Raw genomic sequence first — 26,017 nt, 5'->3', positions numbered from 1 at the left:
GTATATGTTGGTCAGGCTGATCTTGCACCCTTCCTCTGTAAGATACATCCTACCTGTCCTGATGGCATAAAGAAGGTGGGGTGAGAGAGCAACCCCAAAGAGTCTGTGGTACTCGGGAGCTTCCAGTCCTAGCAGGCGTTCTCTGACTTAACGATCACCCAAGTCCTAGGATATTGTCTTCCTTCTGTGCACAGCCAGCTAAGTGGTAGAGCTCCAGCTCATCACGTCTCCTCACCCTTGTCTCCACAAAAACCCTTATCTTCTAGATAATGCATCACACATAAGAGTGGAATGGTCCTTGGTCACACCTAGGTGATGGGGCAATTGCATCTACTGAATTGGAGTCCCAGGCCTGTTACCCCTTCCAGGATGAGGGAAGGAGGGAAGGCCTGGGCCTCTGGCAGCCAGCAGCCAATGGAGACCACTCCTTGCTCCTGGCATAGCTTTTAGCAATGAGAATCTGGGAAGGGTGGGGCTGAGGAATGAGAAGACCGTGGCCCAAGTCCAGGTGTACCAGTGTCCAGCCTCATGACCAGGCAAGCTACCTAACGTCTCTGAGCCTCAGTCGCCAAATCTGTAATGACAGTATTGATAATGCCAACCTGGCTGGTTTTGATGAGAGTTAAATGAGCCCCTGCTTGTTTTTCTCCCATCTTTCAAGGCCAGAGCCCCGAGGGCTATATCAAGTATAGGCCGGTCTGGTATAGGTCCACAAAAACTGTAGACCCACACTGGTTTCAGATGCATGAGGACTGATTGGGTGTAGTGCCTCATTCCAAGCCAGTGGGAGCAGACTGCCCATTGCCGGAAAAAGCCAGAGCCTCTTAAGAGCCAGAGCCTTGGTTTTCCTGTGGTGTCCCCCTGGCATGATGGCCTGGGTCCCACAGAAACTTTCATGGGCTGCCATGTTCTCAGGGTTCATGCTAGGTACTCCTCAGATCTAGCAGCTATCACCATTGGGCACGGGCCTCTAAGGGCCCCTTGGGTGAGCCTCAGTCCCTGTGGTGGACGTTACATTCAGCCGTGATACAGAAGGAATGGCATGGAGGTGGGGGAGTCCTGCTTTCTAAGTTGTCACAGTAGCAATAGGTGGGGGTTTGTTTCACAGTACACCTCTTCCCACTGCACCTTCCAGCTCCTGCCCCAGTCCTAGACACGTGTGTGTACCAGTGGGTAGATGTACACACACACATCTATAGATCACACCATAGGTATTGTGTTATTCAACTTTGTTCCCTAATGTATCCTCTTTTTTAAGTCTGTCTACATGTACACCTATTTTTTAATCAGATGCTACTTTTATCCTATTTCTCCACTTTAAATACTTCCACCATGTCATAATTATTACTGTAATATCCATATAATGTCCCATCTTTTGGAATGTACCATAATTAACTAAATCCTCCATGCCACGAAACATTTTGTATCTTGGTGCTTCTATGGAATTATTTCCTTAGAATTCATTTTTAGAGTCCATGTGTTGTGTTGAAGGAGGGTCCAAGCATTTCTGTTGTTCTTCAGACTTATTTCTCTCCTAAAATGTGGTATCAATGTACCATGCCATGAAGAATGCCCTTTTTTTGGAGGTGCGGGGATGGGGGGATTACCATCAAACACTATTGGAGAGATAGACTATGGAGAAGAGTCAGGAAGAAGACATGTTTGCTGCGGCTGGGAAACGTGATAGGTTATTTTCTTCTGTCTCCTCAGCACAACTAGCTCCACAGCCAGTAGCTGTGACACCGAGTTTACTAAAGAAGATGAGCAGAGGCTGAAGGATTACATCCAGCAGCTCAAGAACGACAGGGCGGCGGTCAAGCTGACCATGCTGGAGCTAGAGAGTATCCACATCGATCCCCTCAGCTACGACGTTAAGCCCCGGGGGGACAGCCAGCGTCTGGACCTGGAAAATGCTGTGCTGATGCAAGAGCTGATGGCCATGAAGGTACCATGGCGGGGCGGGGGGACAGTGGAGCCCTGGGTGCATGTGCTGTGATGTCATCAGGAGGAGATGGGGAAAGGACCCTCAAAAGCAGGTCGGCAAAGATGGCAAATCAACCTGGTCCAGGTTCAGTCACTTCCCCCTGGAGGACAGCCAGAGCTGCATTTGTAGACAGGATGCCTTTCAGTGTATCTGGGGTCCCCTGGACTGGACACAACCCCAGAGGGGGTCAGTTGCACTCTGGAGAATGCCTCAGGGTGTCTCAGCTCAGCTTTGGGACACCACACTCTCAGATCAGATCCCTACAGGCTGGAGCAGCCTCTGTTTCTGTAAAAGGACCTCTAATCTCCAGCAGCTGATGGTGCTTCTTGGGTTAATGCTGACATTCACGTGGAGTAGGGGAGGACAGGACGAGGGCAGGTGCAGAACTTGGAGCAGAGTCCCGGTTTACTGACACCCTTGTCCTTCCGTGCCTCATGGAGCCCGCCTGGATCATGACACCCTCTGGTGAGGGATGCCAGTGCTGTTCACATCGGTGCTTCCTCACAAGACCCTGGGCTGTTCACCCAGCCTGCTCAGTTCTCTGTTGGCATCTGTAAAGCAGGGGGAGCTTTGGGAAAGCTGGTGCCCATCCCTTCAGCAAGACACACCTTGCATGTTTCTGGCCAGGGGTTGCCGAGCCCTCGGCCCTACTCTGCTGAGTGCCTGCTTAGAAGACAGCTGTGGTGTGATGAAGAATATATCTGGTAGTGTTCCCCACTTCTGCTGAGAGCTTCCAAAACCCTTGTCATTTCCTGAGTGAAAGCAGTGTCTTTATTGTGGTAATGAGGCCACACCTGGTGGGACCCCTGAAAGCAGCAGCACAAGAGTTGTCACTGGAAGGATCCAGTGTGTGATTATAGGATTGGACTTTAAGCACCTTGACCTCCAGGGAGGGGAGGAACGCTTCAGATTGAGTTTCTCTGTGTGGCCAGTGATTTATTTATTTATTTATTTATTTTTTTTTTTTTTTTTAAAGATTTTATTTATTTATTCATGATAGTCACACAGAGAGAGACAGAGAGGCAGAGACACAGGCAGAGGGAGAAGCAGGCTCCATGCACCGGGAGCCCGATGTGGGATTCGATCCCGGGTCTCCAGGATCAGCCCCCGGCCAAAGGCAGGCGCCAAACCGCTGCGCCACCCAGGGATCCCGCCAGTGATTTAACCAGCTGTGGCCAGTCATGAAAGTAAAAGCCCTGGACACCAAGGCTCAAAAAAGATCTGCTTTCAGCGCTCTTCCAGGCACCCCTGTGCGCATGCCCCGTGGTAAAACTGTCATCTTTGTTACATGCTTTCCTGAGTCTAGCAAGCTTTTGGTCCTGAGTAAGTTGTGCAAGCCCCTGAGTTGGTGAGAAGTGCAAGTGGCCTGGGGACCCCCCCCCCACTACTCGTGGCTGGTGGGTGAAGTGAAGTGAAGGCAGTGTCAGAGGACCATCCTTAACCTGTGGCATCTGCAAGAACTCCAGGAAGTTGAGATCTGAGTATATTGTATTGTGTACCCAGGTGAAGTGGAAACAGAATAACTACTCGCCAGGAGCATGGTCCTGTAGGGCTGCGAGCAGCTCTCAGCAGGACTGTGGCAGAGGTGGGCACTTGGAAGGGCTGCTCCTGCAGCCCGGCCTGCTAGCTTGGGGAGGGAGAGCTGGGAGCCGTGTTCCCAAGCCTGCTCTCCAAACCCCACTCTCCTGTGCACAAAGGCCTGATTTGCTCAGTCTTGGATTGTGCAGTGTCTCTGGCTGCCAGGTGTTGAGACATGAAGGAGGAGCTCTCAGGGACAGAACCCAGCTGAGGAGACCAGAGGCAGGTCTGTTGGGCCAGGTGGTCAAGGAAGTGCTGAATTAATAGCTGGTAACTGGTGTCTCCTGTTGGAACCAGCACTGTCTCTGGGAGAGACTGGCACCCCCTCTCTGGTTAGCCCACATCTGGAGAGGAAAGAGGAGCCACAGCAGTGGTCAACCCAACGCACTCGGGTCACTTGCTCAATATGTTCCTGTCCCTGGTGGCTGCTCAATGTTGAGTCTGGCTGAGTCCTAGAAAAACTTCAGATGATGGCAGCAGATTAGGAATCAGCCTTTTGCTTCTGAGCTGGCTTACCATGTCCCACCCACTCAGCTCAGACCCTGACTTCTGTTCCCTCTGTGGAATCCTTATGCCACCTTGGCTGATTTCTCCTCTCATTGCCCATGAGCTGGGCATTGGGTCCATCATCACAGTGCCTTTTTCCCCAATAAGGAGCCCTGTTTGTGGTCCTTTGCACACTGCGGCCTGAGCTGTAAAGCTGCCCTCTTGTTCTGTGTTCCAATCATCATGTTTCATGTGGCTAAAGACTAAAGGATTTCCTTTTTATATTCAAGCCAACGTGTGTGATAAATTCCAGTTACTGTGGCCAGGAAAGACGTTCTTGGTGGAATAAAATAATCCCTTTGCTATTTGAAAATAAAATGTGTATACCTCATTTCCTCATGGAAATAGTCTAAAAGAGCAGAAATGGGGTACCTGGGTGACTCAGTTGATTAAGCTTCCAACTCTTTTTTTTTTTTTAAGATTTTATTTATTTATTCATTAGAGGACATGCAGAGAGAGAGAGAGAGGCAGAGACACGGGCAGAGGGAGAAGGAGGCTCCCTGCAGGGAGTCCAATCTAGGACTCTAGAATCATACCAGGAGCCAAAGGCAGACGCTCAACCACTGAGCCACCCAGGGATCCCAGCTTCTGACTCTTGATTTTGACGCAGGTCATGATCTCAGGGTCCTGAGATCGAGCCCTGCTTTGAGCTCTGCACTGTGTGGAGCTTGCTTTAAGTATCTCTCCTTTCTCCCCCCTTTTTCTTCTCTCTCTCACTCTCACTGTATCTCTCTAATTCAAATTTAAAAAATAGAAGAGCAGTTATTATAAAAAGCTGGGAGAGAAATAACCTATAATATGATCCAGAGGCAACCAATGCTGATCTTCTGGCTTCTTTACCTTCCTTTGAGGTTTTTTAAAGGATACACATCAGAGTTCCCTCCCTTCCCTATGCGTTATGCTCAAGGGGATGTGCGCACCCATTCCAAAACCACCAGCAGCAGATTATGTTGGGTTTCACCATTTCATTCTAGGATATGGTTGCTGAGAAACTCAGGTTTTCTGGGTTTTTCACTTCTTATGCATGATCTTTAGTAAACACCTTTTCATTCCTAGATGACCTACTTGATTCCTTTTCAAATCTACTCTTCTTTTTGGAATATCCTCTTTCCATGGTGACCCTCCTTCCTCTCTTTGTTTTAGATATTTATTTTCTAGTGTTCCATCTGTTTTCTCTGATTCTCTCAAATGCTGATTCTATCTCACATGATTTGTTTCCATTTTCTCTTTGTGTGGTTTGGGGGCAGGGTATGTACCAGCCCATCTTCAGTGGAGATTGTGTCTTCTACAGGGTCTCACGGGTCCTGGGTTTTAGATATGCCTATAGAGTGCTTCTGTACATGGATCTGTGGGGACCCATGGGTTTCAGAGTTTTAGGACCAGTTACATTCTTTTACATTCTTGGCTGAGGATTCCTGTTTCACATCTACATAGGACAGCTTTGTGGCTCTGATTCCTTACAAAAGGCTCTTCTCCCTTTTCCCACCCAGACCATGAGGGCTAAGTTTCCTCACCACATCTCCAAAAAGGAAGTCTTCTAGCCTTTTACTCTACGCAGTACTTTGAGAGTCCTGGTTCATGTAGGGGGTCTCTGTTCAAGCTCTCTGCCCTGCCCTTAACACAGGTGCTCAAAGCACAGGCCCTCAGGCCTCCATAGTGATCTGAACTCTATTGGCCTGTATTGTGGCCACCTTGCTTTTCTTCTTGGGCAGAGTTCCTTCTTCATTTCTGGCACCCATGGATTCATTTTACCTTCTTTCAAGCTTGCATTTATATGTTCTGGGTGTGACGTTCCCATTAGCTCAGTATGCAGTGTTGCCAGAACCTTCAGAATCCTGCTTCTGATGGCAAAAGATGAGAAGGCCTCAGTATATGGAAACACCTTTCATTCTAGTTTTATATTTCATCTTTAGGGAAGTTCTGGGTGCTGCTTTTGAGTAGTCACTGAGCACATTGCCTTCTACATATCCAGTGCCACCTCCTCTCTGTCCCCTGGCCCTGATCTGAATATTACAAGTCATAGTGGGTGCCCTCTAGGTATTTCCCTACACTGGAGAGTGAGAACATCTACACTCCAGGCCTAGCTTATCCAGAAGAACATACCAGGCCTGTGGCTTACTACCTCAAAAGGGTCAGCTCAGAGTTCACTAGAATCTGTGACCTTGGTGAATTCTTCTCAAGGCAGTGAATCAGAAAGAATTCTTTTTAAATATTTTATTTATTTATTCATGAGAGACACAGAGAGAGAGAGGCCGAGACACAGGCAGAGGAAGAAGCAGGCTCCATGCAGGGAGCCCAACGCGGGACTCGATCCCAGAACCCTGGGATCATGACCTGAGCCAAAGGTAGACGCTCAACTGCTGAGCCACCCAGGTGCCCCTAAGAGATCATCTTTCTCAGTAAGATCACAGAGGTAGCTGGAAAGACTGATCTGGTCATGTAGTGGTAGAATCACATGACCAGAGTCATGCATGGGCTCACCTTGAGGGAGGGACTATAATAGCTTAGTGGTTAAGAGCCAGAAAGCCTGGCTTACAATTTATGCAGTAATTGTGGGCAGGTGGATTTCCCTCTGCGTGCCTCAGTTTCCTGTCCGTGTATAGAGATGTTCGTAATGCCTCCCTCAAATGGAAAAATATTCCATGCTCGTGGATTGGAAGAATTAGTATTGTGAAAATGTCAATGTTACCCAGGGCAATTTACACGTTTAATGCAATCCCTATCAGAATACCATGGACTTTCTTCAGAGAGATGGAACAAATAATCTTAAGATTTGTGTGGAATCAGAAAAGACCCCGAATAACCAGGGGAATATTAAAAAATAAAACCATTGCTGGGGGCATCACAATGCCAGATTTCAGGTTGTACTACAAAGCTGTGGTCATCAAGACAGTGTGGCACTGGCCCAAAAACAGACACAGAGATCAATGGAACAGAATAGAGAATCCACAAGTGGACCCTCTCAACTTTATGGTCAACTAATATTCGACAAAGGAGGAAAGACTATCCACTGGAAGAAAGACAGTCTCTTCAATAAATGGTGCTGGGAAAATTGGACATCCACATGCAGAAGAATGAAACTAGACCACTCTCTTGCACCATACACAAAGATAAACTCAAAATGGATGAAAGATCTAAATGTGAGACAAGATTCCATCAAAATCCTAGAGGAGAACACAGGCAACAAACACCCTTTTTGAACTCGGCCACAGTAACTTCTTGCAAGATACATTCATGAAGGCAAGAGAAACAAAAGCAAAAATGAACTATTGGGACTTCATCAAGATAATAAGCTTCTACACAGCAAAAGAAACAGTCAACAAAACTACAAGACAACCTACAGAATGGGAGAAGATATTTGCAAATGACGTATCAGATAAAGGGCTAGTTTCCAAGATCTGTAAAGAACTTATTAAACTCAACACCAAAGAAACAAACAATCCAATCATGAAATGGGCCAAAGACATGAACAGAAATCTCACAGAGGAAGACGTAGACATGGCCAACATGCACATGAGAACATGCTCCGCATCACTTGCCATCAGGGAAATACAAATCAAAACCACAATGAGATACCACCTCACACCAGTGAGAATGGGGAAAATTAATAAGACAGGAAACAACAAATGTTGGAGAGGATGTGGAGGAAGGAGAACCCTCTTGCACTGTTGGTGGGAATGTGAACTGGTGCAGCCACTCTGGAAAACTGTGTGGAGGTTCCTCAAAGAGTTAAAAATATATCTGCCCTACGCCCCAGCAATTGCACTGCTGGGGATTTACCCCAAAGATACAGATGCAATGAAACGCCGGGACACCTGCCCCCCGATGTTTCTAGCAGCAATGTCCACAATAGCCAAACTGTGGAAGGAGCCTCGGTGTCCATCAAAAGATGAATGAACGTCGGGCTCCCGGTGCATGGAGCCTGCTTCTCCCCCTGCCTGTGTCTCTGCCTCTCTCTGTGTGTCTCTTATGAATAAATAAATAAAACCTTAAAAAAAGGGATCCCTGGGTGGCTCAGCGGTTTAGTGCCTACCTTTGGCCCAGGGTGTGATCCTGGAGTCCCGGGATCAAGTCCCACATCAGGCTTCCTGCATGGAGCTTGCTTCTCCCTCTGCCTGTGTCTCTGCCTCTCTCTCTGTGTGTCTCTCATGAATAAATAAATAAAATATTAAAAAAAAAGATGAATGGATAAAGAAGATGTGGTCTATGTATACAATGGAATATTCCTCAGCCATTAGAAACGACAAATATCCACCATTTGCTTCGATGTGGATGGAACTGGAGGGTATTATGCTGAGTGAAATAAGTCAATCGGAGAAGGACAAACATTATATGATCTCCTTCATTTGGGGAATATAAAACATAGTGAAAGGAATAAAGGAGAAAAAAATGAGTGGGAAATATCAGAAAGGGAGACAGAACACAAGAGACTCCTAACTCTGGGAAACGAACTAGGGGTGGTGGAAGGGGAGGAGGGTGGGAGGTGGGGGTGACTGGGTGATGGGCACTGAGGGGGGCACTTGATGGGATGAGCATTGGGTGTTATTCTATATGTTGGCAAATTGAACTCCAATAAAAAAAAAAGCCTCCCTCAAATTGGAATAATTAAATGATGTAAGCATCTAATACAGTGTTACATGCTCAGTAAATGCTGGTGGCTATTGTTATCTGGCTCCTGGTCCCAAGCCAGCATTTTCCAGTTTTGGTGTTACTTCTTACTCACTTGCCCCCAGAAAACTCTACTTGGAGTTCTCTAAGACCCTTTGAGGAGTTAATCTGATGAGCAGTCACCTGTGAAGGACTCTGTTTCCATTGATGTCATTTGGGCCTCCTGAAGTAGATTAAAAAGCTGAGATGATACCCTTGGTATGGGTACACCCCACTCACCTGGCTCAGCTGCGGGGTGCCAAGGGGCCACTGGGGAGGGTTGAGTATGTGGATTGAGCCCATGGAAAAGGGAAAAGGAAATGGGAATCAAAAGGGAGCTGGTCAGACACAGCTTTGTGTGGACCATCCCCCTTCCCAACCTCTTTGACTGATAGAGCATGGCCTACACATGCCGGGAAACCAGTTTCCAACAGAGACAGGTGTGCCCATTGAGGGTGGCAAGGAGTGGCGGGGGAGGTGTGTTCTGGTTGTTGTGACAGTCTCTCTTACAGTGAACCAAGCCTGCTAGCCTGTAGCTCCCCTTTGTTTATCTCCGTTCTGGTCCAAAGAGTGACAGAGCACAGGCCTTTGTCCACACATCAGTCCTTTAGATGGCAGAGACAGCTGGCTTGTCTCCTTCCTCCCCAGCATCTTGTCCCACCTGCGAAGTGGTAACCCCACTGCAGGTGTGTGTGTCACAGTCTCAGACCCCTCGCCATGTGCCTGCTTTTCCATGTGTGGTTCTGCTCTCACTGCACAGGGACCTCATAGCATCTGTGCTCCGCAGGAGGAGATGGCCGAGCTGAAGGCTCAGCTCTACCTACTGGAGAAGGAGAAGAAGGCCCTGGAGCTGAAGCTGAGCACGCGGGAGGCCCAGGAGCAGGCCTACCTGGTACATATTGAGCACTTGAAGTCCGAAGTGGAGGAACAGAAGGAACAGCGCACACGCTCACTGAGCTCCACCAGCAGCGGGGGCAAAGACAAGCCTGGCAAGGTAGGAGCAGGGACGCGGGGACCCCCAGCCTCTGCCTTTACCTCCCACCTGGTCACCACCACCACCTCTCCTGCCCCACAGCCTCAGTTTCCTTATTTGCATGGGAACTGCAAGCCTTTCTAGATATCTTCTTTTTTTAAGGTTTTTTTTTTTTTTTTTTTAACTTTCATTTATTTATGATAGTCACAGAGAGAGAGAGAGAGGCAGAGACACAGGCAGAGGGAGAAGCAGGCTCCATGCACCGGGAGCCTGATGTGGGATTCGATCCCGGGTCTCCAGGATCGCGCCCTGGGCCAAAGGCAGGCGCCAAACCGCTGTGCCACCCAGGGATCCCTTTTTTTAAGGTTTTATTTATTTATTCATAAGAGACACACAGAGAGAGGCAGAGACACAGGCAGGGGGAGAAGCAGGCTCCCTGCAGGGAGACTGATATGGGACTTGATCCCAGGATCCTGGGATCATGCCCTGAGCCAAAGCAGACGCTTCACCACTGAGCCACCCAGGTTTTCCCCTTTCTAGATATCTTAAAGAAGGTAACATTTGAGTGCAAAGAAACCAAACCCACTTAAAAAAAAATCCCACTTTAGGGGATCCCTGGGTGGCACAGCGGCTTAGCGCCTGCCTTTGGCCCAGGGCGTGATCCTGGAGACCCGGGATCGAGTCCCACGTCGGGCTCCCGGTGCATGGAGCCTGCTTCTCCCTCTGCCTGTGTCTCTGCCTCTCTCTCTCTCTCTCTCTCTCTCTCTGTGTGTGACTATCATAAATAAATTTAAAAAAAAATTAAAAAAAAAATCCCACTTTAGATACTAGTTAAAGCATTTTCCTGTGCCACAGTCTGATCCAGGGAGTCACCTGTGTTGTCACCCAGTGACCTGACGCCGGCCTGCCTCCTTGGCCCCCCTGCTTGGCATGGCGACCATCGCCTGTGGCCTACTGTAGGTCACATCTGTGCTGATGATTGCGTTTGTTGGCCTCCTATAAATCTCAGCTCTAAGGAGGAGGTGTCCCCATTTATGCGAGGGAGATAAGGCCGACAAGAGACGAGGGGGTCTTGCTGCTAATAAATGGCAGAATCGGGATTTAACCCCGGTTTGGCTAACCGCCGTCCTTGTCTCATTCATGCTGGCACCTCAGCTTCTGTTGGCATTTCAAACGTCAGGCACGGGGGAAGGAGGAAGCCTCCGAGGCAGATGAGGAGGAAGGCAGGCCCTGGATCAGACACAGTGTGTCCCAGAGCGTGGGCTGACAGGGGATGTCATCTTGCCGTCTCACACTCCCATGAGCCCAGAAGTCTTTTTCTGAAATATTCAGGACCCAGAAGAATTACATCCCTTGTCCCAGGGTACTGACATTCTGTAATCTGCATCATACTTCCTGTTCCTAATAAATGCTAGCTTCTCCTGACCCCAGTTTGTTTCCAGCCCAGGATCCAGGGCACACGCTGACTTGCCTATCTCAGGAGTGGCTTCTTACAGCCCAAAGGCAGGGAGTCTCTGGGAGAGTTTCATACCTGTAAAGGATGCGACTTGCTGATTGGTGTGGCAGTTAGTAGTCACTCCCCAAACAGCTGAGAACTGCAGAATGTGCTTCTCAAAGGGCCACAGCTACACTCTACCTCGCACTAGCAGAGGAATTAAGGGAGTTCACAGTCATGGCACCCAACTGGGCCATCTCTCCCAAGACCTGGCTACTCATTCATCATCCATTCATGTGATAGGTGGGAGCTGGTCCCGATGAGGTGCTAGAGGCAGCTCCAGGAGTTTCTGTTCCCGAGAGAGGAACACTGACGGGGAAACAGAGGATTTGTCAAACAGTGACCTAAGACCAAGGATCAATTCCTAGCAAGATGGGAGGCCACGGGCCCAAGATAGAGCCCAGATGTGGAGATCTGGGATAGGTTTCCTGGACTCAGAGCCAGTAGAGTGTGGCAGCCAGCCTGACGAAGAGGGTTGAGGCAGAGAAGTCAGTCCCCTGTAAGCCAATAGAATGCCAAGAGCAAAGACCCAGGGGGAAGAGGAATTGGTACATTGGCTAAAGAGGTCAGGTGGCTGTGTTGTCCTGAGGACAATGAGAAATCACAGAAGGCTCTGCAGCAGGGCATGATGTGCTCCAGTCTGGGCTTAGGAGAGTCACTGTGAGAGTGAAACCATGAAACCATCTGCCCCCAGCCGGAGGAGCCCAGGTGGGCAGCAGCCTATGAAGAGTTTCATGTGGTAATATCTGGGGCTCAAGATAATGGGGTTTCCCCTTCCATGCCAACACCTTAAAAGTCTTTGTATAGCCATTTGAGTCTGCTAGCAGTCTCTCTGGGACAGAGCTCCAGTGTGTTCTTAGGGTGTGGTAGAAATGGACTCACTGAGCTCTTGCCAGAAGGCCCACGAGCTGAGCATTTTCTCCTAGTTCTTGGTGTTTATTTTGACCGGGGGAAACACTGTGTTTTGTGGAATGACTTCAAAGTACAGAAAATTTTTTTTTAAGATTTTATTTATTTATTCATGAGAGACAGAGAGAGAGGCAGACACACAGGCAGAGGGAGGAGCCGGCTCCATGCAGGGAGCCCAATGTGGGACTCGATCCTGGGTCTCCAGGATCACACCCTGGGCTGAAGGCGGTGCTAAAACCACTGAGCCACCTGGGCTGCCCCAAAGTACAGAAATCTAATGAAAAAAGCCAGATGGTTTTATTTCCTTTTTTTTTTTTTTTTTTTTTTTACATTCAAGTAAGAAGCTTTCTAAGAGTACCTTGTGGTGTTTAAGTAATGAAATTATTGTAAGCTGATTATCCTGTCTTTCAAATATCAGGTCCATCTACTAGTTCAATGAAATCTCCCTTCTGGGCTATTCATTTCGTCTTGTCTGTCAGTAAATGAGGCAGGCAGTCTGTATGTAGGAGGGGTTGCCAAACTGTGAAGAGCCAGAAGCCATTATCTTACAGCTTTCGGGTCACACAGACTCCTCTGCAAGTACATAATTTTGCTGTTCTAGACCTGTAGCGTGAACATATAGTGTAGACACAAAGAGGTGTGGGCTGTGTTCTAACAATACTTAATTTATGGACACTGAAATTTCATAGCATTTGTACTCATCACAAAATATTCTTTTTTTCATGATTTTTTAAAATAGAAAAACAATACTTAGCCTTTAGGCCTTATGGAAACAGGTGGCAGGCAAGGTTTGGATGTAGGACATCCACTGTGGCTCTACAGGGTGGATGTTGTGCTGCCTTTAAAACTTCCCTCCAGCTAACAAGCTGGGTCCCAAGTCTTACCCAGGCTGCTTTCAGCTTTTGCAGTTCTTGTCTCTCTGCAGTGGATCCTACCAGACATGTTCAGTGAGAGGCACCAGGTGAGACAAAGCCACCCTTTAAGGACTCTTATGAAATGTTAACATCATATGGGAGCTGATGCATAAAGAAAAGAGAGAGGGCATTAGGGTCAAAACAGATGCCAGGGACCTGTGGAAGAGGCTTGGGTCTGCAGGACCAAGACAGAGAAGGGTGGGGAGTGTAGACAGAGGACACAGCAGAGAGAGGTGTGCAGAGGCTGGCAGTGCTGCTGCATAGAGCCCTGGGTGTAGTCCTCCTGTTCCAGAGTGGGCTGAGGGAGACCCTGTGACCTCCTGTCATCTGGACTTCTGGCACTCACTTTATACTTCCTTGTGGTTCTAATCCCATCGAGATACAACTTTCTGTTTATATTCCATCTTCTGCGACAGACCACAAGCTTTTTATTCTCAAGCCTGGGTTGTTGAAGATCTCAGCACGTGTTTGCTGGGCAAGTGGTCAGATGAGCACCCTTTGGGCCACTGGATTATGCAGCACAGCCATTGCCCTCTGTCTGCACAGAGGGGGAAAGTAGAGTGCTCCAATGGTGATGATGGTTGCTTTATGAGTAGTCCGGATTCAGTTTAGGATTTAAGAGTTCTAGGACGCCTGGATGGCTCAGCGGTTTAGTGCCTGCCTTTGGCTCAAGGTGTGATCCTGAAGCCCCAGGATCGAGTTCCATGTCGGGCTCCCTGCATGGAGCCTGTTTCTCCCTCTGCCTATGTCTCTGTCTCTGTCTCTCTCTCTCTCTGTCTTTCATGAATAAACAAATAAAATCTTAAAAAAAAAATCTCCTTGTTTAAAAAAAAAGGATTTAAGAGTTCTGGTTCTGACACTTCCTCATCTATAAAATGAAATGATTGGGTTTAGATGACATCAAAATTCTGTCTAAGGTTAGATGTGAGTGGGATCACAACTGAAATGGATGTAACTTGTCAAGTTACAAGTATAATTACTTCAATTAAAAAAAATGGGGTCTTTTGAGGCTCAGTCAGTTAAAGCCTCCAACTCTTGCTTTGGGCTCAGGTCATGATCTCAGGGTCATGAGGTGGAGCTCTGTTTGAAGCCCTGCATCAGGCTCCACACTGGGTTTAAAGCCTGCTTGAGATTCTCTCTCTCCCTTCCCCCTGCCCCTCCTCCTCCCTCTGCCCCACTACCCCACCCACCCCACCCTCCCCAGTCTCTCTTTCTCTTCTCTCTCTTTTAAAAAATCCACACACAGAGGGTGGACATCTGTTTTCTTCCCTTTTTCCTGGGTTTTCTAGAAGATTACACTGAACCCACTAAAGCTCCTAAATCTAGAAAAGATTGATCTTCTCCCAAGAAGTGGGTGGGGGGAAGGGACAAAGACACTCAGGTGTATTTCCTACTTGTCTTTTATGAATCACAAGCTTAACCCAGTGGTGAAGAGCACAGATCTGTAGCCAGCTGAGTTGGGTTTGAATCCTGGTTCCACCATGTCCTAGCTGATGACTTGGGGCAACATAACTACTCTGTGCCTTAGTTTTCTCCTTAGTAAATGGGGATAATGATAGTATTTGCCTCAAAGGGTCACCATGATGATCAAGTCCGGGAGGACATGTGTGGAGTGCTCAGAGCATACTGGGAGTCCCCATTACCCACCAGCCGGCCTACAAAAGTCCTGATAAGTGGAGCAGAGCTGTCTTACGCTTCCAAGGTGCACTCAGGCTTGGCCCCAGGGCTAACCAGAATGTGTCTGCTGTCCACAGGAATGTGCTGATGCTGCCTCTCCAGCTCTGTCACTGGCTGAACTAAGGACAACGTGTAGCGACAGCGAGCTGCCTGCGGAGTTCGCCAGCGCCATCCGTAGGTAAGCACCAGTCCCACGGCCCTGGTGAGCAATGCATTCCCACTTCTCTTGGCTGCCCATGTCAGCTCTTTGTGGGTCATCACAGGGAAGGAGCAGGGGTTGATATGCTCTACTTTTCCCCAGGCCTGGGAGGATCACCGTGAAGAAGAGGCCCTGCTGGTGCCAGGCTTGTTGAAAGGGAGTGACGGGGAGAGCATATAGGCAGTCATTTCACCTGCAAGTAGAAGATGTCTCACTCTTTGCTTTTCTGTCATGCTCTTGCATTGACTAGAACTTCAAGACAGTGTTAAATGGCGATGATCCAACAGTCATCTCTGTCTCATACCCAACTTGGTGGCAACACTTCCTTTCAACATCACTGGCTCTTCCCAATCAGAAGGCCTATGTGTGTATTTCTTTAGTCCTGGACATTTTTCCTCTAGTGTCAGTGTTTCTTCCCCTCCCTTCTTCCTTTCCTTCTGCAAGGAGAAACACACTGACCCACCTGGATCTGTCTCCCCCATCATAATTTGCATCATCCCACCATCCTTTTGTAATGCTGTCCAGTAGGCACAGAATGTAAGCCACCTGGGAGATTTCACATTCTCTAGTGGTCAAATTCAAAAAGAAAAAGGAGGGATCCCTGGGTGGCGCAGTGGTTTAGCACCTGCCTTTGGCCCATGGCATGATCCTGGAGACCCGGGATCGAGTCCCACATCGGGCTCCTGGTGCATGGAGTCTGCTTCTTCCTCTGCCTGTGTCTCTGCCTCTCTCTCTCTTTCCGTGTGACTATCATAAATAAATAAATAAATTCTAAAAAAAAAAAAAAAGTAAAAGGCAGGTGACTGGGTGGTTCAGTCGGTTAAGCGTCTGACTCTTCATCTCAGCTCAGGTCTTGATCTCTAGGTTGTGAGTTCAGGGCCCTGCGTTGGGGTCCATGCTAGTAATGGAGCCTACTTAAAAAAAAAAAAAAAAAGTAAAAAGAAAGTGGTAAATCCACTCTAATTTATTTTATTTATCCAGTGTATCCAAAATACCATTTCAATATGTAATCAGTATTTTTTTTTAAAAATACTGTATTTTAAACAGTATCTTATACTTATGTATCTATCTAACAGTATCTTATACTGATGTATAAGATCGTTTTTCTTCCTTCTCCTCATTTTTCTTCTTCCCTAAGTCTTCAAATCTGGTATGTATTTTACACTTACAACACATCTCAGATTAAACCAGTTAACATTTCAAATGTATAGGAGCTCATGTAGCTATTCTGGAAAGGTTCTTTGTCTCATCTTTCCAGCCCACGAATTCATTCCCAGCTATATCCATTGTGATGTGTAGCTTCTATGTTGAGTTTTTTCATTTTGGTGATGAAATTTATCCCTCTTTTTTAACAATGAGGCTATCTGAGGATATTTATTACATATATTCTAAAAATGTTCTTCTGTTTGCTGTATTAACTCTGTTTTCTCACATGTGAGTTCTTTTTAGAGTTGAGTTTTGTGACTTTTGGTTTGGGGTCATAAGCCCAACTTTTGGGCTTCCTGTCCTGCTGGCTGATGACAACCTCTCTATGCATACGGGCCCAAGTGTCTGGTCCCCTCCTGCTTGCATGGCTGGCACCTTTGGTTGGATCACCTCTGAATCTCCTTCCTCCTTTCATAGCAGCTTTCTTCTCTGTGCATCTTGAGTTGTGGTTTCCCTTTTCAAGAAGAATAAAAATCTGCCTTTTATTTTTTATGATTGCTCATGGTTTCGGGTATACAAAGAACACTCCTTGCTCTCCTGACATGCTTGAGTATATTTAAAAATGGGTTTCCCATTATTTCTGGGGATTTGGGGTAGGAGAAGCCAGCTACAGTAGCCACTCAGTCTGCTGTCCTGATGCAGCTGGGGCAGATTGTTACAGTGTGGCCTCCAAGCTGAGGATGGATGGAAGGCTGCCTTGTGGGGGGAACTTCACTGCCTTCCTGATTTACTCACTGTCCCTTTGTGTCTTTCCTTCCAAGTTGTAATAACTCTGTTTTTACATTGCCAGCACCTCTGGCCATGAGGTTAAGTTGTAATTGCTTGGTTTGAGGCAGGAAGAGAAAAGTAGCCCAGGGAAAATACCTCAACAAACCCTAATGACTGTGCCAGAAACCTGGATGCAAATCTACTCCCCGCGTCCAACTGGGAGCTGTTTGGATATTGTATCAGTAAATTAAGCCCCTCAATTTTTCAAATTCCCCAAACCCCCAAGGCCTTTGCTGGCACAAGTAGGATGCAGGATTCCACCGATGAAACAGAGAGACCACATTAGTTCGGGCTTCCAGTAAGTTGGTGAGTGTGGATTTCTGATCCAGTCCCAGAGAGATGGAGCCCAGAAAGAACCCACAGGGCTACAGGAGAAAGAAAAATAACATCATTATACTGTAAATATAGGTGAGGAACTGGAATAATCATTTCATGAGGGCACATAATTCAGACACCTGAGAGCTGAGGTCTGGGAGTGTTTTTATGTTTAAAAATCAAGTGGAAACTAACGTCTTGGAAGGTCTTAAATCACTACCAAACTGTGGTTGGAGTCCGTTGAGGGAATCTGCCCTGTATTTTCAGAAATAGTCCCTCCCTTAGAAAAAGATGGTTGCAAACACCAAAGTTGTAGGCCCAGGCATCCAGGCTGCAAAGAGCAGGAGTGGAGAGGGGTTTTGGGAACAGGCTCAGCAGTGGCCTTTTCTGGAGGAGAAACTCCTCTGGAAGGTGCCTTGTGGCATCCTGGTGGCTGGTTCTAGGTCATGGTCCTGTCCCAGGCAAGCCTCCCCGCTGGCTATTTTGCCGGACTTCAGCTTCCACCAGTTCTTTGCAGCCCAGCAACGCCCTCCCTTCTGCTTGGAACCAAACCAGGACTCCAGACAATCACACATTTACTGCGTGCCTCCCATCTGGTCTGATTCCATTCCCTCCACTTGCATGAACATTACTGCACTTTACTGGCTCCAGTGTTACCATCAAACCCATCTGGATGACCAGGTTTCCAGGCTTGCACAGGACAGGTTTTCTTACTGAGGCACCTGATCTTTGCTGTGTTCTGCACAAGATGCCTGCCACAAAACCCTTCTTCATCTCAAATCCCTCTCTTGCTGTTAGTCTACTATTTCCATGAATGACCTTTCCAGCAGGGAAGTGAACTGTAAAGATGCAGTTGAGAGTGTATTTTCAGAAATGAGTCGTCTTTGTAGTGACATGGTGTTTGTGTAGCCTGCCTTTGGGACCTAGCACAGCTGAGAGGAGAGGCTGTTTTATCTCCATCATATTCTGGGGAGGCAGTGAGGAGCAGGTGTTGTTCTCTGTATGATGAGGGTGGCATGGGAACGGGCACAGCAAAGCTGAGTAGTCACATAGGGAAGCAGTGGGGACATTGCTTGCCTTCACCTTCTCTGCTGGACCTCCGCATGCTAGCACAGGTGCTTACAGATGGGTATGAGCGGAGCCCGCTCATGTGGGCTCACCTGAACACTCAGTCCACTGTAGTGTGCTTGGTGTGGGCAGATGGGAACCTTTGCACCCCTAGTACATCTGTCTACCAGATGCCGAGGGGAAGTGAACTGCCAGGGGTCAGGAGGCAAACCTCCTCTAACACACAGACCCCGGGTCATACTGGTTAAAAGGTAGGGATGCTGGACTCTTCAGTGCTAGAGGACAAGAAAGAGTTGGGAAGGGGGCGGTGGGATGCCCGGGTGGCTCAGTGGTTGAGTGTCTGCCTTTGGCTCAGGGCATGATCCCAGGTCTTGGGATTGAGTCCCACAGACTCTGCCTACACCTCTCCCTCTCTCTTTGTGTCTATCATGAATAAGTAAAATCTTAAAAAAAAAAAAAAAAAAGGAAGGGGCCTGGTGATGTGGTGACCACCTCAGATGATTCCACATCCATGTGGCAGGATCCCACTTGGTAGGAGACCAGGCCCTGGCTCCAGCTCCACCATGGCCACCTGTACCGACCAGCCACCCTGCTGCTGCAGGAGGCTCGGGGCATTCAGTCCCAGGCTCCCAGGCCCACCAGGATCATTCTGTAAAATGCTGCCTTTACACATGAAAGTGGCCACTCTGTCCAGGGACCAGATGTGCCCAACTTGTCAGGCAAAGGATTGCAGAGACATCTTTTTCTCTCTTTGATGAGTAACAAGCCACTGCTGTTTGGAGAGAGGCCGTGTGTCTTATCCCTGCGAGGAGACATCTGGGGCAAGTGGGCCTCACCTGACTGGTGTGGTCATGAGACACCAGCTCTGGGGGACCCAGATGTGCCCTATTGGGAGGGGAGCTGGCCCACACAGGAACAGGCAGGTGCAGGAGGTAGGGTCTCAGAGTTCAGAGACAGAATGGGAAGCCTCCCGTTCCCCCTTCCCTGGCCCACAGACCTGCACCAGCATGCAAGTCACTCATGAGGCAGAGACCTCGATGACAGACCTTGACACATCTACCAGCAGGAAGAACACAAGAGTCAAGAAGAGATGTTTCACAGCAGGGTGACCAGTCACTCAAACTGGAGTTGGTTGAGAACAGGCAAGCTAGCCAGAGAAGATTGTTGTGTAGGGACCTGGTTTGAGGCAGGAGACTCCCAAGCACATCCGTGTGCTCCTGAGGCCTCAGTAATAGGGGAAGTCCTGCAGCCAAACCAAGTGACTTTGTAAGGTATAAATCTGATGGTTACCCTGGATTAGTGTTCTGTTGCTGTGTAACAAATCACCACAAGCTTAGTGGCTTAAAACAACACCCATTTAGTAGCTTACAGTGTCCTGTGACTGTGGGTCAGAAGCTGGGCACTGCATGACTGGCTTCTCTGCTTAGGGCCATGTTCTCATCTGAAGCTCTACTTGCTGGCTGTTGACCCGTGGGAACTTGGCCCCACGAGGTCTCTGACATGCCTTTCTCACCACCCCTCCCATCCTGAGAGTCAGCAAGGAGAACCTCCCACTCATCAGATCCCCTGCCAGCTTTAAATCTCTTCTCAGTAGAGCCCAGCGCCTTTTAAGGGCTCACCTAACTAGGTCAGGTCTACCCAGAATAATCTCCTTATTTTAAAATCAGCTGTTTGGGGCTTTAATTGCATCTGCAAAATGCTAGTAGTACTGCCCTCCAGGGGTTGTTGAGGGCAGGTGGAGGACCAGGAAAGGGAGGAGACGGGTTTACTCAACACTGGTGTGGGTAGCTGGGCAGCAGTGTTGCTGTCGCTGACGGAAGGATGGTCTGGAAGGTCCTACTCCAGGCAGGTTAAGTAGAAGATGCCTGTTAAGTTGAGATGTCAAATAGAGAAGTCCAGAGATCCAAGGGAAGGCCTGGACATAATGAGTTGGAAGTTTTCAGCACATAGAGTTTTTAGGAGCATAAATGGGAATGGAGAGAGGCAAGTAAAGAAAGGATAGGACACAAATTACGATCTCCGCCTGCATCCTCAGTACTTGGGGTTTCGAGGCGGCAGCCAGGGAGGATCCGTGCAGAAGACGGGGGGGGGGGGGGGGGGGGGGGGGATGCTGGTGCGACTGGAATGCAGGCAGCAGGGAGTGAAGGCCTGCGGGGCAGGGAAGTGAGGTCCAGACAGACCCGCACCCCAGATCCCAAGGTCCCAGGCGACCTCATGAGCTGTGGCAGTGGAGACCAGCCTATAGGGCTAAATGTGGGAGGCGAGGGACAGAGGAGTCACCTGTGCCCACAGCTCCCTCCATGACTAATTGTATCTAATGAGCAATTGTGGGCCTTGTGGCTGTGTGGCCGTGTCCCCCGTGGCTTGGCCTGATGATGGCCCCACGGGAGGCGCCCCTGAGCCCCCGACCCCTTGCTCCTGCACTGCCTACCGTGCTCGGTCTTGCCATTACTGGCCAGCCCTGGTCTTTTCATCTTGGTAATAGCATACGCCTCCCTGGGGGCCAGAGAGCCCTGCCTTGCACCTCCCGGGCTCTGTGGCCGTACCCCACCCAGGCAGTACCCTACCCGGCGCTGTCTTTGAAAAGAGAAACCACCCGCTGGCAATGTGGTCAGAGAGAGGTTGGCAGGACCCTTGGCCCCTGGAAGAACCATCACTTTGGGTGGAGCCGGAGATGCCACTCCAGGCGCAGGCAGGTGCCACGGGGCCTTGCAGTGTGACCCCACAGTGACTTTCCACCTGCCACTGCAGGCGTGTTCCTGAGTCAGAAGACAAGGAGGGAGGATGGGATTATGCCGTCCTGGGCACTCCAGAAAACAGTGGAGGGGCAAATGGAACACGTAGGGGTAAGCTTTACTCTCTTACCTGTGTGGAGCCCAGGAAAGTGCTTGAGTTAGCCTTATTTACCTTACCTGGACAAACTATACTTCTTCTCGGCTGAAGGCCAAGAAGATCACAACTAGAAACCAGAAGGAACAGGACATAAATGGTTGAGGTTCCAAAGGGACCTGGATTTTCATCCCCGTCTAACTTCGAGCTGAGGAAAACGGTAGGCTTCCAGAAAGTGTGCCCCTGCGTGTTGGTTCATGTTTAAGTCCAGAGCCTCCTGAGACTGAATGGAGGTCATCCACGGCACCAGGTGAAGAACACTTTGCCAGAACCAGTTTCCCAGATCTGCTTGGTAGATAGAATCACCTGGGTGCTTTTTAAAATGTGGTTCTGGGCCTCACCCCAAACCTACTGAGGCAGAATCCAGGGCCCTTGGTGCTGTGCTGCACACATGCCCTGGCCCCGGAGCAGCGCTGCCCACTGGTGGTAGGACACCAGACACAAATGCAAGCCACATGGGTAATTTTAAATGGTCTAGTAGCCACATTTGAAACTTAAAAATAAAAATGTTTTGCCCAGTATATCCAAAATATCATTTCAACCTGTAATCAGTATTTCATTCTTTTTGTTCAAATCCAACCCTTTAAATTCCGGTGCGTATTTACACTTCTGGCACACATCTGAGTTCAGGCCAGCCACATCCTGGGTGCTCGGCCACCACGACTCGGCTGCCTTCCAGGAGGTGTGGGTCTGGACCCACAAGTGCTCCTTGGCCCCCAAACAGGCCAGGTTCTACCACTTGCACTGACAAAATCCAAAGAGAGACAAGTGGTGAAACAGGAAAGGAATTTACTTCAGTGAGGCCAACACTGGGAAGGCAGCGGACTAACATCATAAATGCCGCCTCTGAAGTGCTGAAAATACTCCGAGGTCTAGATAAGGAACAGGTGGGACAGAAGTCTGTGGGGATGTGCAACTGTGCACTAAAGATCTGATCCATCATGGTCTTGGGGTCTTGTTGGCTCATGGGGGCCGTCGTTGCTTTTGAGGGATAGTTTCAGTTCCCTCAGGGGATGCTTTGCGTGTTGATCTTTTGTCTGAGTTAAGTAACGAGCTGGAAAGAAAAACTTTTTTTTTTTTTTTTTTAAGATTTTATTTATTCATGAGAGACACAGAGAGAGGCAGAGACACAGGTAGAGGGAGAAGCAGGCTCCGTGCAGGGAGCCCGACGTGGGACTCGATCTCGGGTCTCCAGGATCAGGCCCTGGGCTGAAGGCGGCGCTAAACCGCTGAGCCACCCGGGCTGCCCTGGAAAGAAAACCTTAATTAAAAAGTACAAAGATCAAAATGGAGGTAAAATCCCCTTTCACTGTTCCTTCAAAGTGGCTTAGTTTCAGTCCATGAACAACACTTGGGAGGGAAGACTCATACTCTAGGTGTTTGCCTCACTCGAATGAAAACAGGTAAAGTAACCCACATTTTAGGTTTAGGTTTGAGGTTTGGCCTCATCTTCATATTCTTAAATAAATAAGCATCCTGGAGATGCCTGGGTCGCTCAGTGGTTGAGCATCTGCCTTTGGCGCAGGTTGTGATCCTGGGGTCCTGGGATCCAGTGCCACATCAGGCTCCCTGCAGGGAGCCTGCCTCATTCTGTGTGTCTCTCATGAATAAATAAATAAAATCTTCAAAAAAATAAATCAGCACCCTAGTTCTGTCCTGGACACTGTACAAACAAGTGTGCTTCCATCTCCTTTCTGAGGCCCAGGGAGTTCTGTGGGGGGCAGTTCTCAGCTCCCAGGGCGTCTGCCCCCTCCCCTGAGGCGGGGGTTTGGGTTGGGCAGGGTCTTTGAGGGCCTCTCCTACCTTCCCAGGTTGGGTCCCCCATTAGAGCCTGCCAGGTCCAGAAAGTTCCCTCCGATCCCCCAGGGGCCTGGGTACTGGGCAAAGGAACCCTGTTTTGTGGTGAGGCTGGGATTTCTGTGCTCTCATCAGGTGGGGCAGCGGGTGTGGATGTAACTGGGGAGTGGGAAAGGGTGTTCTGGGCAGTTTGTGCTCTGAATTTGAGTTCATGGTGATACTTTAAATTCCCTATACAATTTTTTTCCCCTTTACATCATTAAATCCACTTTTGAATGAAAGAAAAGAATCGAAACAGTAACAAAACGTAGAACAAAAACCCCTTCCCCATTCTTTATAGCCAGAGAGAAGCTGGAGAAGTCTTCCTGTTTTCCTGGCCTTCCCTCAGCAACAGAGGGCTGTCTGTAGGGCACCACTCTCCCAAGACCCTTCTCCCTTCTGCTAGGAAACAGTCCCTCTCTGGATTTCAGCAGGAAATGCAGCCAGATCTGAGATTTCCTGGTGGCTGCTCGGGCCCAGGAGAGACACATTCCTCAGGAATTCCTCTGCAGCTGCTCTGGCTCCGGCTTCCTTAGAGTGGGTGGGAGGATATGCTAGGAATCAGGAGTCCTCGGATTCAGAGCTGGTTGTTAGGTTTCATTTAAACACCCCTCCCCCCCCCCCCCCCATCCTCACAAAAGCAAGGCTAGATTTTTGTGTTGCAGTTCTTTAAGGAGCTTGAAAAGCTTGACTTGAGCTTATAGTAGCTGGAGGCAGAAATGTAAAAGAGATTTGAAAAGCCGGGAAGGGCGGAACCATTTGAGCCCCTGAGAGCCTTCCACCTGGAGGCCACCCCCCCCAACCCTCCTACAGGAAGTGTTACCATTGAGACTGGCTCTCACACTTTACAGAAAGCATACAAAATTATAAAATCTTCAAGCAATGCAGAAGTGAGGAAAGTAGAAAAGGAAAGCCTTCATTCACCCCCTTCCAGGAGTCACCCATTGTTGAATAGTGGGTAGTTTTCAGGTGTATTGTTAGAGTATCTCAGCCATTCACATTCAGATTTTTAGTTGTTTTTGCAAAACCGGCCTCCTTGACTTGTTTACCAAACACTTTTCCATGCCAGTGTATGTTGATCTGAGCTTTTTAAAAATGACTGCAGGTATTTCAATAGAACCATTATATCTTGTGGAATTTAACCAGTCCCCCAATTGATTCCCATTCTCAGCTGTTGTAACCAATACTGAAGTAAACCCACGTAATCTCCTGTGTCTTTACACACCTACACACCCTGTAAGAAAAACTAGAAATCAGATTGCCTCGTCAAGGGGTATGTTCATTTTTTATTTTGCTAGATACTCCTAGATTGCCTTCCATGAATCATTTTTAGAGTTATTTCTTCCATCAATCTGGTTTCTCATGATGCTCCAAGGAATCAGATACCTTCAGGGAGTTGTGCTGGAGCTGCTTTAACAACTCGTCACTGAGCTGCTGTCACCCAGGCGTGGTGCTCAGCACTGGGGATACGTTTGGGTAAGACACTACATGCCAGTTTGGGAGCCTGCTGAGCTTAAATAAAACAGATGAGATTGTGCTGCATGCGAGCAGATCTGCACAGGGCCCTGTGACTATGCAGGGATACTGTGCCTGGGACAGGGGGACCTCTTTAGGGAGGGTGCTTGTTACTGTTTCCCTGCCCAGGTCTTCTGCTCCGGGGAATCAGAGGAAGGCAGTAAGCCCATTGGTCACTACAAACCTCCTGTAACAGAGCCCGAAGCCCCTTACTTGGGGATATTCCAGGAGTAAAAAGAGCCCATGGAACTTGAAGCCTTGGGGGAGGGAGGCTGTCAAAGTGCAAATCTAATTTAAGTACTTTATTTTTTTTTAAATGTATTTAACAGAGAGTGCACAGGGATAGCAAGAGGGGGAGGGAGAAGCAGGTTCCCCACTGAGCAAGGAGCCCTATGCAGGACTCCATCCCAGGACCCCAGGATCATGACCTGAGCCAAATGCTGACGCTTAGCCGACTGAGCCACCCAGGCACCCTTAATTTAGTACTTTAAAGGGGAACCAAGGAACTTTAAAAGGAGAGTATCAATTTCTGCTCTATCACTATTGTTTTTTGTTTTTGCAGTTAGGATCATGTTGATTTCACGGACTAGGCACTTGTCCAAGGTGGCCGCCCAGACCAGAGACTCCTCTTCTCAAATCAGTGATTTAAGAGATGCTTACTGGCACACTTGGCAAAGAGGGGTGTGGAACCCAGATGAGGTTTTGTGTCAAGCTGCACTTGTTGCTGAGCATTTGGTATGCCCATGGCAGAAAGGAACTTCTGGATTGGCTCAGATTCCACATTCTACAACCTTCTGTCTTGTTCCTTTGTGACATATACTGAGATCTGAGCTCTGTAAAGGGCCCTTACCGTTAAAGAACGTGCGCTCAAATCAGCCTTCAGGAATGCAGTGCTGAGATGTTCTGGTTCTGGGGGGACCTCGAGGTACCTCTAGTACCTTTTTAGTACCTGCCTTTTGACTTGGCAAGCTGAACCTTCCTCCTCTCTGCCACCACTCCAAAGGGAATAGCCCCGATCTTGTTGGGTTACTCAAAGCATGCCATGTCTCTCCTCAATACAGAGAAAAGAAGTTGAAGGCCAGAGTTCAAGAGTTGGTGAGCGCCTTGGAAAGACTCACCAAGAGCAGTGAAATCCGGCACCAGCAATCAGCGGAGTTCGTTAATGACCTAAAGCGGGCCAACAGGTAAACTCTCCATTTGAGGATTCCCAGTGGAGGCCCAGGGAGGGTATTTCCTTAATTGCTGGGAGCCATCCCTAGGGAACAGGGAAGGGAAAGTCCTCACCAGTCTGCCACCCTCCCGCAAGCCTGGCCTTCCCTAATACATCATTTCCCAAAGTGTTTCATAGAAAACTAAGAAATGTTCAGTAAAGGCTTGTCCTTGGGGCCTCAGATGTGTTTGGGAAATGCAGCATACTATAATCCCCTTAACAATTTATACAATAAAAGTTCTGAGAAGTCATACAATTAAAATAAAAAATTGTGCTTAAGCCAATATT

General features: G+C 48.5%; 1 protein-coding gene across 1 annotated transcript in view; it reads left to right on the top strand.

Annotated features, from left to right (window-relative positions):
* MCC (MCC regulator of WNT signaling pathway) overlaps nt 1-26,017 on the top strand; it is a 447,338-nt gene that overhangs the window by 414,447 nt on the left and 6,874 nt on the right. The window contains 4 exon segments of the mRNA XM_072823923.1: nt 1,711-1,945; nt 9,543-9,749; nt 14,801-14,901; nt 25,581-25,703. Of these exon segments, the coding sequence (XP_072680024.1) occupies nt 1,711-1,945; nt 9,543-9,749; nt 14,801-14,901; nt 25,581-25,703 (666 nt within the window).

Source organism: Canis lupus, chromosome 4 (assembly GCF_048164855.1).
Source record: "Canis lupus baileyi chromosome 4, mCanLup2.hap1, whole genome shotgun sequence".
NCBI lineage: Eukaryota > Metazoa > Chordata > Mammalia > Carnivora > Canidae > Canis > Canis lupus.
The sequence above is the reverse complement of the archived record's forward strand: the minus strand, read 5'-3'. Positions and strand labels throughout refer to the sequence as shown.